Genomic DNA, 18,290 nt, shown 5'->3' with positions numbered 1-18,290 from the left:
CAGACACAAGAGAATCCCTGGGGATTGTTGGGTAGCTAGTCTGGCTGAACTGATTAACTCCAGATTCAGTGAGAGACCTTGTCTCAAAAAATAAAAAGAGGAACTGAGTGAGACATCCAATCCCCCCCTCTCCCTCTCCCTCCCCCTCTCCATCTATCTCTCTCTCCCTCCCCCTCTCCCTCTATCTCTCTCTCCTCTCTCTCTCTTTCTCTCCCTCTCTCTCTCTTCTTCCTCCACCCCCCCACAGAGTGATCAATATCTAAACCTGTAATAATGAATTCCTTGCAACTTAAGTTATTGAACTTGAATAGGAGGTATAATGAGCACCCAAATATATGCATTCAGAAAAAGCCACGTTTGTTTGAAGGTTCGCTTACGAGTACAGCCTGCTGGTGTTAGCACTGCAAGGCCTTAAGTGTCTGGTCCTCTGCTCTTCACTGAGGATCTCATCCTGGGGCTTGTCTCATTCAGACTGCTCCCTTTCCTTGCCATATATTAACTATTAGCTGGGTTATTAATTTAGCTATAGTTGAGTGTATGTCTGTGTATAATTTTCCTTTGGATCAATGTTGTTACTTATTCATCATCGTGTTCCGGGGTCACGTGAGTGTACCACCCAGGCTGGCCGCTTGTAGAGCTTGAGGACCTAGTATTAGATGCTCCTCAGCGACAGATGACAGAAACACTTTTGTCCTTAGACTTCATCTATTCTATTGTTTGGATTTCCATGCTTGTGTCTGTTGGTCGTAGTTAAGCGTGTTGTTCCTAGACTTTTCGGATATAGAACTTCCAGATATTGTTCCACTTGTTTTCCAGCAAGATTCTTCTTTTTCTCCATCTCCAGTCCCATACTTCACCCCTGCCTCCCCCTCTCTCATCACACTTCTGTGTTGTTGTTGTAGTTTATGAACATTTTTATCCATTTTATTCCTTGATAGGCTACTGGTATTTTTTCTGTCAGTTTTTTTTTTTTTTGCTAAATGTTTTGAGAGTGGATGTTTATGCTAAAAGTTATCAACTCAAGCTGATTCTAATTTTAATGGTCTTTGTCTCAAGGGTCGTAGTGTCTCTCTCCCCTCCTCTATCTGTCTCTCCCCATTTCTCTTTTCTCCTCCCTTTTCCACCCCTCCCTTCTTCTCTCTATCTCCTTTCTCTCTGACAGGGTCTCACTAGGCAGCTCTGACTAGCCTGGTAGTTGCTATGTAGACCATGTTATCCTTGAATTCACAGAGATCTATGCCTCTGCCTCTCAGATACTGGGATGGCCAGCATCATGTCTGCTGGTAATAATTTTATATGGCGTTTCAAAGAATATGAAATTAGTCAGTCATGTAAAAGACAAATATAGACCCGAACTACATAAATTTACAATACACATGAAAGGACTGTGTGATTAAACATAGGCATATTGGAATGGAATAGATACTATTGAATTTTAGAAAAAATAGAAATTAATTCATTATGGCAAGTATAATGTTCTTAGTGAATGTGAATGGTAAAACAAAATATTCCTTCAACTAAAATATATATAATTAACATAAAATGGATCATAGACTTTAAAATCTAAAACTGTGAAACTTCATACACCTTGACTTTGAGATATGGTAAAAATGCCCCTCACCATTGGAAAGTTGACTCCATCAAAATTAAATGTCTTTTGGAAAATGTTTGCGACAAAGAAAGGAATCCTGGCACCTGGAGAAAATTGTCAGCAGCTCACTGTTGCCTCTGGCCGGCTCTGGTCCAGAGGGTTCAGTCCCTCATGTGGACTCTAGAGCAACCACACTCGCGTGCCTTTCCCTAGATATGTAGTTGAAATCATAAAATGTTGTAAACAAATAAAGACAGAGATTCAAAAGAAAACTCTATTAAAAATTTGTGATGTAAATATCTGTGGAATGGATCAACATGCAAATTAAAGCTGGGAACCATCCAAAATACCCACCTAAATGATTACAGTTGAGATTGGTAAGCAGGTGGGCAATGTAAGATAATTATCATTTTTAAAATGAATTTCCAAATTCACCTTGTTTTTACATTATCATCTCAGAGAAATAAAACAGCCACACAGAAAGCAGTGCTGAATACTGAAGAAATAGCAGTTTAGGTGGCTGTGTTCAGAAAATGGGAACCCCGAAGAATGGCATCTCGTATTCTGTAATATAAACAACTGAACAAATGCCTTTCTTCCTGGTGAATAGGCCCAGAAGACCCCGTGTGAGCCCCTGTGAACCCCATTACAGAAAGGCAATCTGTGGGTAACGCTGGATGAGGGGCAGGGATGGGTGACAGTTGTACACATAGGGGTATATCTCTGAGGCTTCTATCTTTTTTTTATAATAACTGCGTTGATGTATTAGACTCATCAAAATGAGCACATAAAATAAATACAATCATTGTATGTAAACTGTACATTAATAAAGCTTAAGAAATTAGAATTTTTTCTGACATATAATAAAAATATACTTGAACATTTGGAAAAATAAGAACATTTATAAACATATACCTAAATATGATAAAGCATATTAAATTTCCTAAATGGTAACATAAGCCTATTGAAGATTATTACAGTAATTATTTCTGGTGCTGAGATAGGCTCTTGCTTTGTATCTGAAGCTGGCCTTGATCTCTTGATACTGCTCCCTCAGCCTAAGTTTTGAGATTAGGTTTGCGCAAGTATGCCCAGGTTCACAGTGCTTATTGGTAAAATCTTTTTTTAAAATCTTTTTTTATGATTTATTTCTCTTTATTTTATGTGCATTGGTGTGAAGGTATCAGATCCCCTGGAACTGGATCTTCAGACAGTTGTGAGCTGCCATATGGGTGCTGGGAATTGAACCCAGGTCCTCTGGCAGAGCAGTCAGTGCTCTTAACTGCTGAGCCATTTTTCCAGCCCCATTATTGGTAAAATCTTTTGGAGAATACCAGCACTTGGGAGCCAGAGATAGGAGAATCTCTGTGAGTTCAAGGCTAGTCCTGTCTACAGAGTGAGTTCCAGGACAGCTAGGGCCACACAGAGAAACCCTGTATTAGAAAACAAAACAAAGAAACAAAAATCATGGGAGAGAGCCAGAGGAACTAGTGTCATCATAAAAACTGTAGGATTCACGGTCAAAGAAGAGAATGAAATAAAAACTATTACATTTTATTCTCTAACTGCTAAATAGGCAGAATCCTGGATCTAACTTAAAGAAAACTGAGTCCGACTTTTCTGTGTGAAATGCATGTGTGTAATATCATCTATTTAATTGAACTATGTTGGTTACAGATATAGACAACTCTAGGAAGGCATCAAATCAATCATCTCTGTTTTACTTAGCTCTCTTTACTTCATTGTTTCTTACAGGATGTTTTGTAGTGTGTCTTATAAAGATTTATATTCTGGACTCCTAAATCGGAAGAATACATTGAGTTTGATTATCTGTTTCTTTAAAAAGCCTACGAAACATGCTTCTATACTTACTGAAGAAACTGATGCTTCAGGCCCATTGCAAAGAGCTTGCACCTTATGTGGAAACCCCTACACACAAATGAATGAATGAGTGAATGAATGAATGAATGAATGAATGAAGCAAGCCTCCAAACTAACCAGGAAAAAAAAATATGACTCAGGGAGAGAAATCGCGAGTACAGGTTAGTTAAGAAATGGATGCGGTCTGCGGGTAGTGACTGGTAGTTGTGCACGCCTTTAATTCCAGCACTGGGGAGGCAGAGGCAGGTGGATCTCTGTGAGTTGGAGGCCAGCCTGGTCTACAGAGCTAGTTTCACAACAGCCAAGGCTACATAGAGAGAGCAGGTTGAGAAATGGCTGCTGTGTACATGGGCCCTTGAGCTGAGAGCGTTGTTGTTATGTGCCTGTATTCAATTAGTTGACTTTAATACCCACAGTGTTAGTAAAAGTTTTATGGAGTCTGAGCTGGTTAAAGATTTCTATCAATACTGAGATTATATTTCTTTGCTTTTGTTTTTTCAAAATTTGACTGTATACCATTGTAAGTTTGTAATTATGCAATTATTGATCAGAAATAATATCTTGTAAGAATTAGTGGTAAATCGAGACTTATTTTAATGAGCGCTGCAGTATGACTTCCGCACAGACTTCTTTCTGACCCTGCTGTCTGTGCTCTGGCTCTTTGTGGAAGAGAGTGTGAGTAACTCGTAATTTGTCTTTTGATTTCCGTGCATGTACATGATAAAGAACCACACAATTAGATAGGCGTTATAAATAGAATATGTGAAAAAAGAAAAATTGTGTTTCCAAGATTTTATAGCCTCTTCTCAGTGCTGTTTTGCTAGTCTTTAATTTCACTCTTTGGTCTAACCAGCTGACGCCCAGTTGAAAAGACTTATGTTCTGATGAAGCCACAACAGCCTTAGTGTTCTTTCTGCAGCTACCTCAGATTCTGGAGAACACCGTGTACCATCAGCTCTGTCCCCACCTCCAACACTAACGCTCATCTATCAAACTTGAAGCTGAGAGTGAGGGAGAGGAAGCTTCCAGATAAACACACAGCAGCGCCTAAACAGCTAATCACTCTGGGCTTCCGCTTCCAGGCCCTATAATTAGAAGCCCGTCTTTTCCTTGTATTCCCAGATGACGCAAATGCTTTTTGTGGCTTGGCACCTCGTTTGGGGCGTGGGTTTAGTTTATGGCCAGGCCAGCGTCTGGTTTAGTCTTCTGATGCTGCATAAATAGTTCCGAAGCCACAGTCTACTCTGCATGACTTTTCCTTTTATGTATATGTGCTTTTAAACTTGTTTTCTAGAAGAGAGGAGCTTGCTGTTTTCTTTGCGGAATGGTAAATTAAAGAAAGCACCTGACTCTGCAGACCTACACTAGCTCGCTCTTCCTTTCCTCGCTGCCTTTTTACATTTTTATATTTGAAAAGTTTTGTGATTCATGTAAACTCATTTATGGGTTATGAAGCCAAATTTGCTTGAAGAAATGGAAGAGGATAGCATCTGAGATAGGCACATATATGTATGTACAGGTCTTGACACACATGTTAAGACCTTTGCCTTACAGGTTGGAGTGGTTGACATAGGAACAACTAGACAGATTATTGTTGAGAAATGCTCATGTGTGATTGCCATTCACGTGTAGAACAGTAGTGGCCTTGATTTGGTCAGCTTTTCATTTAAATGCTCCTCTTGAGTAGAATGCTGTTTGGAAGAAAGTGTATTGATGCTCATCTGTGGTGTGTGAGTGTATATTTAGGATAAATAATAAGGTCTTCCTTTTTTTTTTCTTCCATTACCGTGATGTTTCTTTGTTTTTCAAGTGCCCAAAACGGAGTTTTGTGGAAAGATAGGATTGGACGATAGCCATTGACTTATGCTTACTAAAACTTACTGTAGCTGAGCCAAAAGCAGGAGTGGAAAAAGCATGCCTTCAATATAACACATGGCTGTGACTAAGCTTGGACACACATAGCTTGAGTCACAGTAAGGAAGGAGTGGGGAGTGTGTCAGTGACCTCCTGCCATCACTGGGTGCTTGGTGGGAGAGAAGCTAATATGTGTATTAACCGATTATTACCCCTTATTAAATTACTTAACAATAATTTGTACATTTCATCATCTAAAGTGTATGTAGCCCAGAAAAATGGCATTTGAGACTCAGGGCGTCACCGGGAGCTACATTTAACCAAGGAAACTGCACATTCAGATGGACAGTATCCTCTGGTGTTAGTGAGGCTGTGACCTCCTGTGCTGCCCATTCATGCCCTTTCATTACTATAAGACAGTAAAACACTTGACACAGAAATGCAAAGGAACAGACGCCAGAAGCTTGGTGCATGCAGGACATGCACCGGGACAGTCAGTTTATATCCCAAGGGCCCTCAGAACCATAACTTAAAGTCAGAGACTAAATAATTAAAAAGAAAGCTTTCTAACTTCCCTGGTAGGGAGATACCATGATCACGAGGGTGTTTTTCTTCTATTGGCCCATAGGTCTGCCGACCTCTGCAGTTTCCTCAAATATGGGAAACTCGGCTGCACAGTTTGTGGGAGCTGGGAACTGTGTTCGCCATCGTTTCTAGCAATTTACAAAATCATTCTAAAGAACTCAGCTATGGTGGTGTTCGCCTTTAATCCCAGCACTCCCGTGCTCTTATTATGAAATAATATGTGCTGTGGATAGGCAGAGGCAGATTAGTCTCTGAGTTTGTGGACTGCCTGGTCTACAGAGTGAGCTCTAGGATAGCCAAGACTACAGAGAAACCTTGTATCAAAAAACTAATGATAATAAGTAGAAATAGTAGTAAGGAATACAAAGTACAGAAAAAAAGAAGTATACATGTATTCATACATAAAGCCAGACATAGGGAAAAAAGCGAAGAGACAGGCAGATTAATTCATTAACCCCACTGATAAATGTACTAAGTTAGAATGGAATAAATGAAATAATTAAAGTCATTGGATTGTAATCTGAAAAAGCAGTGTGCAATAGGTTTGTCTTTACTCCCAGGCAGGAAGATCAGATTTCAGGTTCAAGTATCAATTAATATAGGACCTCTATACATGAAGGGATATTATTCAGAAAGAAGAACAACATCTTGATATTTGAAGTAGCTAGGCACAGAATCTGCACACAGATGACACGTATGGAACCTACAGAGCCCTGTGCAGTGATTGTCAGCACAGGGAGGTCTGGTGTGCTGTGACCGTAGTGTAACTGCAGATGACAGTACCATGCTGCATGTTCAGGAAGTACATGTGAATCTTCACCACGAGGAAAGGCCGAAAGATCAAAAGTGGAACCTGGTTTAATCATACAATATGCCCGTGTCTAACCGCTCGGCCTTTCTCTGCCATATGTTCTGTGTTCACTTAAAGTATGTTTAATTTTAGATAGTCATTCACCTCTGTGGGGACAGTAGCTGTGATTATTAATCCATTTTTTTTCATGTTGGAGATTTAACCCAAAGCCTTGTATGTGCGAAGCAGTAACTCTGTTAGATATAGTTGAAATCCCCAAGCTATTACACAGGAAACGTGTTTACTAAACAATAACCTTTGGTGTGGGAACTGGATAAATGTGTTAGTTCAACAAATATCATGCCAGGGTAGAAATCATTTTTACCTTATTAATTTTTAGAATTACTTACTTGTGTGTGTGTGTACGAATGCATGTGAGTGTGTCTGCATGTGTTTGTAGAGATCAGAGAACAATTTGTGAGAGTTGTGTCTCTCCTTCTACCTTGTGGGTCCCTGGTTCAAATTGGAGTTACCAGGTTTAGCAGCAAGAGCTTTGACTTTATAATCCTTTCTGCCTACCCTAATGTTTAGTTAGTTGGTTTGTTTAGTTTGGATACAGGATCTCAGTTGTTGTCCAGGCTGATCTTGGTCTCTTGGGCGCAAATGATCCCCTGCCCCCGTCTCTCGCCTACATTCCATGGGGGGTCTTAGTAATTTGATCAGTGTATGTTGGAACTTAATGGAGGGGGTAAGTAAGCTCTGTGGTGGCACCTTGTTTCACATCAATTGTTCCTTTTATAAATTGTGTGTTTGGGTGCATGCATACATGCTTATAGAAGACAGGAAGACAACATCAGCTACTATACTTGGGGGTATTGTCCACCTCCTTTGAGACAGGGTCTCTTGTTGGCCTGAAGCTCCTCACTTAGGCTAGACTGACCAGTTCCAGGAATTCTCCTGTTTCCCTGTTTTCAGTGCTGTGCCACCAGACCAGGCATTTTTACTTGAATTCTAGGGATTGAACTCAAATCTTTATTCAGGCAAAACAGCTTTCTTCCCAACCCTCATACATGATCTGACAATTGCTGAGAACGCTATATGTTCTGTGTGTAAAATTTTTTCCTCTGCTCACATAAAGACATCCTATTCCTTCTGCTTAGTGGTTGCACTCTGTTGGTATTGGTGTGACGTTCATAGGAACAATGTGCTTTATTTTAAGTCTTTTATTTCATAACCTTATTTCCTTTTCTCCTTTCCTAATACTTAATACAGAACGTGTTGTTCTGTAAGTATCTTAACCACATACATAATCATTTTTTATTTTATCTTCCAGGAATGCTTTTAGTCACAACAGACACTCTTGGCCATGACTTCCATGTCTTCCAAATTCTGACTCACCCCTGGTCATCATCACAAAGTGCTGTCCATCATCTGTACACTCTTCACAGGGGAGAAACCGAAGCCAAAGTAAGTTGTGTCTTCTTCCCGAAGTGATTTCTCTGTGTAATATCGCAGTCAAGATAATTGGAGATTCATATCAATTTGGAGATTAGTATTTATGAGAAAACAATATTCTCTGTGCCAGAGTGAGTTCTAATAAATTAAGATACCTCATTTTGTCCTAATGCATACCTAAGAAAGTACCCATCTTGTTAAGAATGTTGGTGAATACTGGAGAAATGGCTTAGCAGTTGAGGTCACTTGTTGTTCTTCCAGAGGACCCAAGATCAGATCCTAGAACCTGCATCATGCAACTCACACCTCCTGCATCATCAGGCAGCTCTCAGCCTGCTGCATCAGGCCTCATTCAGCAACAAGTCCGGAAAATCCAGGAGAACCATTGTTCTCTTCAAGTTTCTATGGACGTGCACACATGTGATACTCAGACACATACATGCTAATAAATACAAAGCTGTCTTTTAAAAAATATTGACTGGGCTGGAGTGATGACTCAGTAGTTAAGAGCACTGACTCTTCTTCTAGAGGTCCTGAGTTCAATTCCCAGCAACCAGATCACCGGTGGCTCACAATCGTCTATAATGGGATCTAATGCCTTTTCTGGCCTACAGGCATACATGCAGACAGAGCACTCATAATTAAAAAGTATACACAAATAATTTTTTTTAAAAGAAAAGCCTAGATTAAAAAAAGCAACCATTGACAATTGAGTAGACATTTTGTCCTTCTTGCATTTTAACCCCACTTTGTTGCTCCAAATGAAACCCTGATTTCAGTTGATCTCTGTTTCTGAGGACCTTCTGCTGGACTTTGTGTTGTGTTGTTCTGTTTATGTCAGTTGACCAGTACTGTAAATAGGAACTTTTTTTGCTTGGTTTTTCTTCTCCCTGCCTCCCTCCCTCCTTCCTTTTCTTTCTTTTTCTTTCTCCCTTCGACCCCTCCCCTTCAATCCCTTCCTTCCATTGTTCTTCTTTTCTTTTCTAGACAAGATTTATTTGTTTGTTTGTTTGTTTATTTTAAGCTTTGAAACCTGTCCTGGAACTTGTTCTGTAGTCCAGGCTGGCCTCACACTCACAGAGATCCGCCTACTTCTGCCTCCCAAGTGCTGGGATTAAGGGTGTGCGCCACCATTGGTTTTTTTGTTTGTTTGTTTTAAATATATTTTGAGACATTGTCTCTTGTGGCCCAGATTGGTTTTGAGTTCACTGTGTAGCCAACGCTAGCCTTTATCTCCTGGCCCTCTTACTTCCAGCTCCCGAGTGCTTGGATTCCACTTGTCTGCCAGCACAGTAGACAGAAGCCTAAACGTAAACATTTATGCATGCAGCTATGCAAGTGTGGATTTTTACAATACTTTCCTTTATAGGATTTATTGATTATTTTATTATGTACTAGATATGGATCCTTACATTTATTTAGTTTTCATCGGTGTCGTCATCATCATGGTCTTCATTTGTTCTTTTTCTCCTCCTTCTTCTTCCCTCCTCGTCCCTTCTCCCTTTTTGTTCCTTCTTCTCCTGCTCAGCATTCTATTCTAACATCACAGTGCACACAGTGTCTATTTTATTTTTCTTACTAGCCTAAAATCAGCGTTGGTGATTTGTTTTCACAGAGCTGGTGGCTCTGTTCCTCCCAGCACACCACCACACATTGCTACATTGCGGAATTTGTAATTGGATTTGTTACTAGATATGGTAACTGTATCTGTGTTCTCACGCTGGAGAGGTGAAGGCGAAAGGAACCAGCTGGGGTTACATAATGATGTTTGAGACCAGCCTGTGAGACTCTGTATGGGGAATTTGGGAGATACAACTAAGCTTATTATTTTTATTATGGCAAACTATTCTAACTTTATAGTACTTGTCTGTCTCAATAAATAGTACGATTTTATTTTTAAAATATGTTGTACCTTATTGATTTTTGTATATTTTAGGCCCTTCACAAAGCCAGACGCATTTTTCTCAGGTTTTTAATTAATTTTTTATTTTTAACTGGCCCAGTGGTCAAACTCAGGACCTCTTTGCCTGTCCAGCACTCTGCCTCAGAACTGCAGCCCAGCCCAGCCCAGTCGTGCAAGACAGCATGGCCTGGTACCCATAGTGAACACATATTCACTCAAATGAGAACATTTTCTTGCATAGTCATAAGAAGCTCTTAAAATACCAAGTAAAAATAATTCTGCCTTTTTAACTGTCAACCCCTAGCTTAGTGTCATTAGTTGTTTCAACAACTGCAAAAAGGCTTTACCCCAGGAAAAGGAATGGCCATATTTTTAGTCTGCTTCCTTCTGGAACAGTTCATTATTATTATTTTTTTGACTGTTTATGATTTAAGCACATTAAATGCTGCATCTCATTTCTTCTCTAGAATCTTCCTCAGCTGTTGTAGAGGTGTTGGTGTTCTCATTTTATTCTATGAGGTAGAGTGTAGCTTTCACTGGTAACTTGGGTTGTGCTTTTGAGGTACGCTCACCACATTCTTTGGAAGCCTCTTTCCACCTGCTTCTGCCTCATGGGAATACAAACATGGAACTTTGCTAATAATTTGATCAGGATACCAGTCTATCTTTATGGTTTTGTATTTGTTCACTAATTATTTTAGCATTCAGAGTGGTCCAGATTTGCCAAGCTGGCACCACTAACATGGCCTCAGATGTAGCTCAGAAATGTTTTGAAATATCTCGGTCATGTTTTGAGCATTCTTTGATGCAGAACTGACTGCTTTTTGCCCGGCTTAGTTGCCTTTGCGTTGTGTTTATGCAGCAGTATTATGTTAGATAGTTTTCTTATGTGTAGATTTCATATCTCTAGACACAGTTCATTTCCTCATTCTCTTTTAAAAATGTATTTGCCTTATAGGCATCCTCAAGCCTCAGCAGAACCATTAAGAGTTTGAATGTTTTAAGCACTTGGCCCCTGTTTGATGCCCGGTTTTTATCAGTGTTATTTGTTATTTAGCTTCCCTGGAAATTCGATGGGGAATAGCAGTCTTGAGTAAGGTTCCTGGTGACACTGAATCGCAGGACAGTGCCAGCATGGTTTTGTTGTGAAGGTTCGGTGTCACCAACTGTATACCCATTTTTCAGGCAGGCAAATGAAATAGAACCATCTACAACAATGTTGTTCCAGTACCTATCCTGTAATTTGGAATTTCTAAAAACAAGTATAAAGATAGAAGGACTTAAGTTGGTAACCATAAAATTAATCGTTATAAGGTCCTGCCGAAAATTATTTTAAACTGATAAAATTTAATACCAATCATGAAATCTGTCTGGCACATGATTTATCTGGACATCTTTGAATACTTGAAAAATCATATTATTCTAAATTCTTCCAAGAACTCCAAGGGCACTTTAATCAGGCAAGAGAAGAAAATAAAGTATATGGATCTAATTACGTTGAATTAAGTTGTTTTGTGGTCTTTGACTGGGGATATCCTCTGCATCTGACAGTAATTTTCCTCCTGAAGCACACATGCCGTGAGAAGAATGTCCTTGCTCCAGCAACAGTATGAATCTCACTGCTAGATCCCGCGCTGATAGACTCCAGCGTGGCTACTCAAGCCGTCTGCGCACAGATCCCTTGTTAGCAGACTCTGCTGTGACTTACGGTGCCCACTGCAGTCCTTTTTGTAGTCCATTGGATAAATAGCAATTTCATTTTTGAAACATGTAAATATTAATGTTTCCACAGGCTTGCAAAGTAGTATGATTAATACCTGTTTTAGTTCTGAAGTGGAAATGAATCCAATTATTTATATTATTAGTTAAGACTATTTGTCATTTGTGATAAAAATTAATTTTTTAGTGTCTATATTCCAAATACTATGTACTTTTGCTTATGCTGATACAGACATGCCACTTTTTTCCATGATTTTTGGAACACATGGTAATTTATGCATGGTTGGTTATGCCATTTTCTTCAACCTATCCCTCAATACTCAATTTTAATAAGATATAGCTCACAAACTATCAAAGTGTGGAGTTCCCAGGGTCTCTTATATTCTCAGTGGTCTAGACCATCACCTGTGCTTGGCTTCTGTGCCTTGCTTGTCTCTGAAAAAACACATACTTTGTCATAGCCATCTTTTTGCGTTCCTGCTTCTCCACCTTCTGTTGTAATTGAATGAGATGAACAGATTACTTTCCTTAAACTTCAGGTTCATTATTTAGAAAAATAGGGGTCTTTTCTTATTTCCTTAGGTCTTACTAAGGACAAGGTGAGGGACTCCCGTTGTGCTTGGTGTCTCCCTGGGTTAATGAGATAGTTTCAGCTCTGGGAGACTGAGGTCATAGAGTCTGAGGACGGAGAACAAGAAGGAATGAAAACGGTAGAGGTCAGCGAGGACCAGGACCGTTGAGAATGTGGAAGGAGCGTCCATTAGTGGGGAAGGATAAAGCCTTATTAAAGGAAGACAGGAATGGTCTTTGCATAAAATACAAATTACTCTTTTAAAAAATGCACATAGTAAATTGTTTTAACAACCTTGAAAGGTAAAGATTAGTTCATAAAAAGCAGGTCTAGTGACATAAGTCTTGAATTCCATTGACTCAGGAGGGCAAAACAGGAAGGTCCTAAGATCAAGGCCATCCTAGGCAAATTATCGAGGCTCTGTCTTAAAAACTACAAAATGGCCAGCACTTGGGAGGCAGAGGAAGGCAGATCTCAAGGCCAGCCTGGTCTACAGAGCAAGTTCTAGGACAGTCAGGACTGTTTCACAGAGAAAGCCTGTTTCGAAAAATCATCATCATAAAAACCAATAATAACACAAAGCAAACACCAATTTTAAAAATTATAGGAAGGTAACAGATGTAACATTTGCTTAGCACATGCAAGACCTGGAGTTCAGACACTGTGAGGGATGGCAAACACAAGTGTATGCACCTTCATGGATAGACGCGCACACGTGCGCGCGTGCACACACACTCCCTCTCTCTTTCTCTCCCTCTCTCTCTCTCTCTTTCTCTCTCTCACACACACAGAGTATTTTCAAATCTTAAGAGTAAGTTGCTAATTTAAGTATATCTTAGTCTCCAAAATGCTACATTATCCATGCTCTGGATGCTAGAAAGCATTGCTGACTATGGAAAGTTTAACTGTTTTCTCTTCCTGGAGTATAAGTTAGCTTTGCAATGTCAATTTCTCACAAGTTTGTTTGTAACTTCTATCAAAATGTTAGTGAAATTCTTTTCCTCTAGCATTTATCAGCTAGTTTTAAGACTTTATATACTTTACAATGTAGAAATATTTGCCGTCTACCCAATAGCAAGATTTACTGAATCTATGTGAATCAAGTGCCGTATAATGGCAGACTAAAATCTCAACACTCCGGAGGGAGAGGCAGGAGGATTACTGCAAGTTCAAGGCCTGCCTGCTCTTTATAGTGAATTCTGGGTCCACCGGTGATACACAGTGAGACCCTGTCTCAATACTAAACAAAATCATCTAGCCAAATAATTACTGATTTTTGAGAGTTATAAGCTTTATACTCAGGTGCTTTTTGACTAAGTAAACTTACTCAGAGGAATGATGGGCAAGCATGAACCAATAACCATAAAGTTTTTAAAATGATACTAAAGAAACTAATGTTCCTTAGGTTTGGCACAGATTTTTCAAAATAAGACACTAATAGCAAAATCCATTAAAGTATGCAATTTATAAACTTTGGCTCATCAAAGTGAAACATTTTCGCTCTTTGAAAGAAACCATTAAGAGAAAAAAGAAAAAGACAGAATCTGTCTTGCATCCACAACTCAATTTAAGAACAATCATCTAGTCTAGGTGACCAGTGTAGTGGTTACTCTGCGTGTAGCCCTGGCAAAACTTGACAAAAGCAACCTGAGGAAGGGAGGCTATGTTTTGACTTCCAGCTCTGGGGTGTGCAGTCCATCGGGGTGGGAAAGGTGTGGGCTCGGGAGATGGAGGAGGCCTGTCCTTGTCCGCAGAAAGAAAGCAGGGAGTAATGAATGCTTGTGCTCAACTTAACATTCCTCACTAAATCATTGTGTGTGTGGGCGCGCTTGCGTGTGGGTGCATGTGTGTGTGTGTTTTCTTGTGGCAATCAGAATGAGTTTTCTCCTTCAATTTGTGCTTCTCCATCAGGGTTGTGCCTTGACCTGCTAACCCTCAGTCCTTGAAACCATATTAATGTTTGTGAGGTGACCACAAGCTCTAGATCCCCTTGCCCTCACCTCTGGTGTTTTGTGACTACAAGATGTTTGCTACCCTGTTCATCCCTTTCAAATTGCCTTTCTCAAGAATTCAAATTTGAAGTATGATCAAGGTGGCACACTGTACATTTGGGTAGAGCTTCTGGTGCCTGCCAGCATCCCTTGACCTGCAGGCACATCTAACCATTTCTGTCTCTGTTGTCACTGTGGGTCTTCATCTGTGTCGTCCCCCCCCTTAAATTTTGTATATAGATTCAATTACTGAACATAATGGACATTTCTGCTTTTATTTTTGCAGACTCACTCATCCATTGTGTTAATCAAGAATATTTGTAGACAATACATAAATGAATGGGCATGCTTAGCCCACAGACACTTTTTGTCTCTCAGATTAAAATAGGTGAAATGGGTTTCCTTTATTCCTCTGTTCTGGTTGCTGTTTACATCAATCTTCCTGAGTTCCTGGGGTTAAACAACTCTCCTGACCAAGGGGACACAAGCATGCATATCTTAACAAAGCCATCTATGAGCATTGGAGAGGAGTTCAGTGTGTCAAGAGGCTACTGAACCCAAGGCAGGGTTTTATATAGCAGAAGGATCATGTAGGATGCTAGGACCTTGAGATCACCCATTCCCCTTTGAACCTTAGATCCCATTTGGGTTTCTTCTTCAAGTTCACCCATCCAGAAGTAGAACTGGATGGTCTCTGGCCTCCTTGGGTACTTTAAAAGCTGACTTCTAAAAAGCGAGTGTACTTGGCCGCTATTTCAGGCAGGTGGCGATGTTGCGCTGAGATAGCACATCGTGTTTCAGCAGCCTTAACCTCAACCACACACTCCTTTTAGAGTTGCTGTTGGTCCTGATGGACAGCACAGGAAAGAACCGTGTCAAACTTGTGGATTGGTGAGTACTTTGGCCTCCGATCCACATCTCCAAGATGCTGTGGTAGGGTTCAGGGAACGTGTATGCCCAGCCGGATTCTCCTTCTCTCTGTCCAGCCCGCTCCGCCGACACAGTCATGTCTCACCCTCAGTCTTCGGCGTTTCTGTCTGTACCTCCATCACCTCCACCAAGGATGGGGAGTTGGCCACAGGAACCTGGTATATGCTAACAGATTCAGTTTCCACCAGTCTCTTTTAGATAAATCAGATTTAGGTGCATTCATTTTTGTGAATGTGTGTGCGCTAAATTTTGTGGGTTTTTAGTATGTGTAGTTAATGTGTACTACCAGTTTCAAAATACTGATCTAGTTCCTTTTTATCACTTTTATTTGCAGTCTTCCCTGCCATAGTTTGTGGGAACACTCACTTTTAAAGTACATTTGGGATCTTTTGTAGAACTTGTTGTGTTTAAGACAGGGTCTCCTGTAGCCCAGGCTAGCCCTGAGCTCTCAATTGTCTTGCCTCTACCTTCCAAAGGCTCAGATGATGTTTTGTGCCACCACACCTGTCTTACTTTAACTTCTCTCTCCCTCTCTCTCCCCTAGTTGTCCTAGAACTTACTATGTAGGCCTGACTTGCCTTTGCCTCTGCTGGAATTAAAGGCATGGGCCTCAGTACCCAGCTCTTATTCTAAACTTTTTAATTCTAGTTATATATTACATTTGTTGAATGCGCACATACGTTTGTGCATGCATGTGTATGTTTCTGTTTGTGTTCACATGTGTGTAGGACTAATCTCACAGCCCTTGTTTCTGCTTCTGATGAAAACAGATTCATTATATTTTTCTTCAACAATGTAGGCATTCTTATTAGATGATCTGGAAGGCAAGTTTTCGGGAATTTTTTCTCATTAGCCTGTCTGTCTCTTACTCTTTTCACAGTTAGGTCACGGAAGAGAACTTAGTGACACACCACAGATTACTGACAGCCTGTTCTCATGTTGTTGGCCTGACCGAGACCGTGCCCTGTCACAGTGTGGTAGCTTCAGAACAGTCACTGTGGGGTCTCTTGACTGTTCTTTTTTCTTAAACAAAAGGTCATAAGCTCTCAGATGTCTGCTCTCCTTGGCTGTATCTGATTGTTTGTGAATTTTGAAGAATTGCTGGATTTTTCTCAGTTTATCAATTTACTTAAATACAAATGCTCACACTATTGCCATTTTTCCCGCATGACGTTTGCTGCGCCTCTGCCGCTCACTCCCCGTGTTGTTCCTGCCTCAGTTTGTTGTGGTGACTGTCACAAAATGAAAGGCACCCCCCCCCCCCCGCCCCGTCTGTCTCAGAGAAACCACAGGGTTTCTCTGTGGTGCCCTGGCTGTCCTGGAACTCACTCTGTAGATCAGGCTGGCCTTGAACTCAGAGATCTGTACATCTCTGACTCCTGAGTGCTGGGATTAAATGTGTGCGCCACCACTGCCTGGTTTAAAATAACTTTTTAAAGCTGAAGTTTGAGATGGGATAATGGCGTCAGTTTTGAAGAGTCTGAAATGCTCTCTTCTACATTTTAGATGCCAGAGTGTAACAGCAGGACTTAAATTCATTTGTTTCACGTTCTTTGAATTTTGCTTTTCTGTGTGTGAGTTAAATGGAATTTTTAGGTTTGTATAAAATGTTGAATAGTCATTTATAAACACTTTAGACATTTTACGTTCCACAAATACAGGTATTTTTGGCTGCATTGAATATTGATTGGCTAAAATTGGATTCTTAAGTCAGTGTAATGTATACCATAAATTACTCATTTCGAGAAGAATTTGTGTAAATTCGAATTAACGTAGTACCACTGCTGCATGTATTAAGGAGTAAATCCTCTTTGCTCCTTGACAGGCAGTGTTCTTTCTGTTACTGTGAGAGACAAGTGTGAGATGTAAATACTCAAACACAATTTATCGGGAAAAGGAGCACACTGAACAAAGTTTCCCAGACTAAGTCAGTGCTGCTGCATTTTCCCTTCTCTGATTCTGAGACAGGGTCCCACTTTGTACCTTTGGCTGGCCTGGAACTCTCAGTGTATCCCCGGCCGGCCTCAAATTAACAGAGATCCACCTGCCCCAGCCACACAACCGCTAGGTTTTTATGAATAGGGACTCGCTAGCCAGACCTTCCCTTATGTTTTATTCAAGTCTTGTTTAATTTAATGCCAGTCGTGAGCTGAGTTGAAAAGGAGCCTAGGCTTCCCTTCCAGCCCTTGCCTTTCTTTGATACAAGCTATGTCTAAAAGTTAGGGGGGAAAGGGCCATACATATTTTCTTGCAAAGTGGTTATTTTGTTTTATTATTTTTTTAGTCTTGTATGTTTTTATGTGATATATTATATTATTGTGCATTGAGAAATGCTTAGATGTATTCCTAGGTGATAAAGAGTCATCTCTGGGTGTTTGATTTATGTGTGTCTCTACTACAATTTCTGAAACAGTCATGTGTTCTCATCAAGTCTTAGTTACTTTTCTCATTGTGATGAAATGCCTGACAAGAAGCAGCATCAGGCAGGGTTTGTTTTGGCTGGCATTTGAGGCTGGGTGCAGTCCATCGTGTAGAAGACAAGGTAGTGGAAGTGGGATGTGGCTGTGTGTGACCTCACAGGAAGCAGCTGTGAATGGAAATGCTGCATTTCCTCTGCTTCTGTCCGTTCGCTCAAGACTGGTGCCTCTCACATCCCCGATAGGGCTCCTGCCTCAGTTTACCTCCCCGACACAGCCTGAGCACCATTCTGCACCTTCAGCACAAGCATCTCTTTGCTGTTGAGTTTCAGATGAACTTTTATGTCGCCGGTCTCATGAGCTCATGGGCATGTCTTCCTTAGCTTTCTGGGAATTGCGGTAGCAGCGCTAGCTCCTGACCTGAGCGACCTTACCCCTTTATCGTAGAGTTCTGAGGCCTCTTCTGCTTTCACTTACTCCATAAGTTCCTTGAAGATGGTGTGGCAGTCCAAAGAGTCAGTTATCAGCCAGACCTTACTGTTTTCAGTATAAGCAGTTCCATAATGTCCTCCTTTTTTTTTTTTTTTTTGTCCCTTTCTGTGG

General features: G+C 40.5%; 1 protein-coding gene across 14 annotated transcripts in view; it reads left to right on the top strand.

The window, feature by feature from the left end:
* The window catches only part of Bcas3 (BCAS3 microtubule associated cell migration factor), a 479,995-nt gene that overhangs the window by 139,670 nt on the left and 322,035 nt on the right, over positions 1-18,290 (top strand). For all 14 annotated transcript variants that reach the window (XM_087910149.1, XM_087910146.1, XM_087910147.1 and 11 more), the window contains exon 14: positions 8,035-8,168. In XM_087910149.1, the coding sequence (XP_087766275.1) occupies positions 8,035-8,168 (134 nt within the window). The remainder of the gene's footprint in view (positions 1-8,034; positions 8,169-18,290) is intronic.

Source organism: Myodes glareolus, chromosome 9 (assembly GCF_982192425.1).
Source record: "Myodes glareolus chromosome 9, mMyoGla1.1, whole genome shotgun sequence".
In the NCBI taxonomy this organism is placed as follows: Eukaryota; Metazoa; Chordata; class Mammalia; order Rodentia; family Cricetidae; genus Myodes; species Myodes glareolus.
This window is presented reverse-complemented; position numbering and strand designations above follow the sequence as displayed.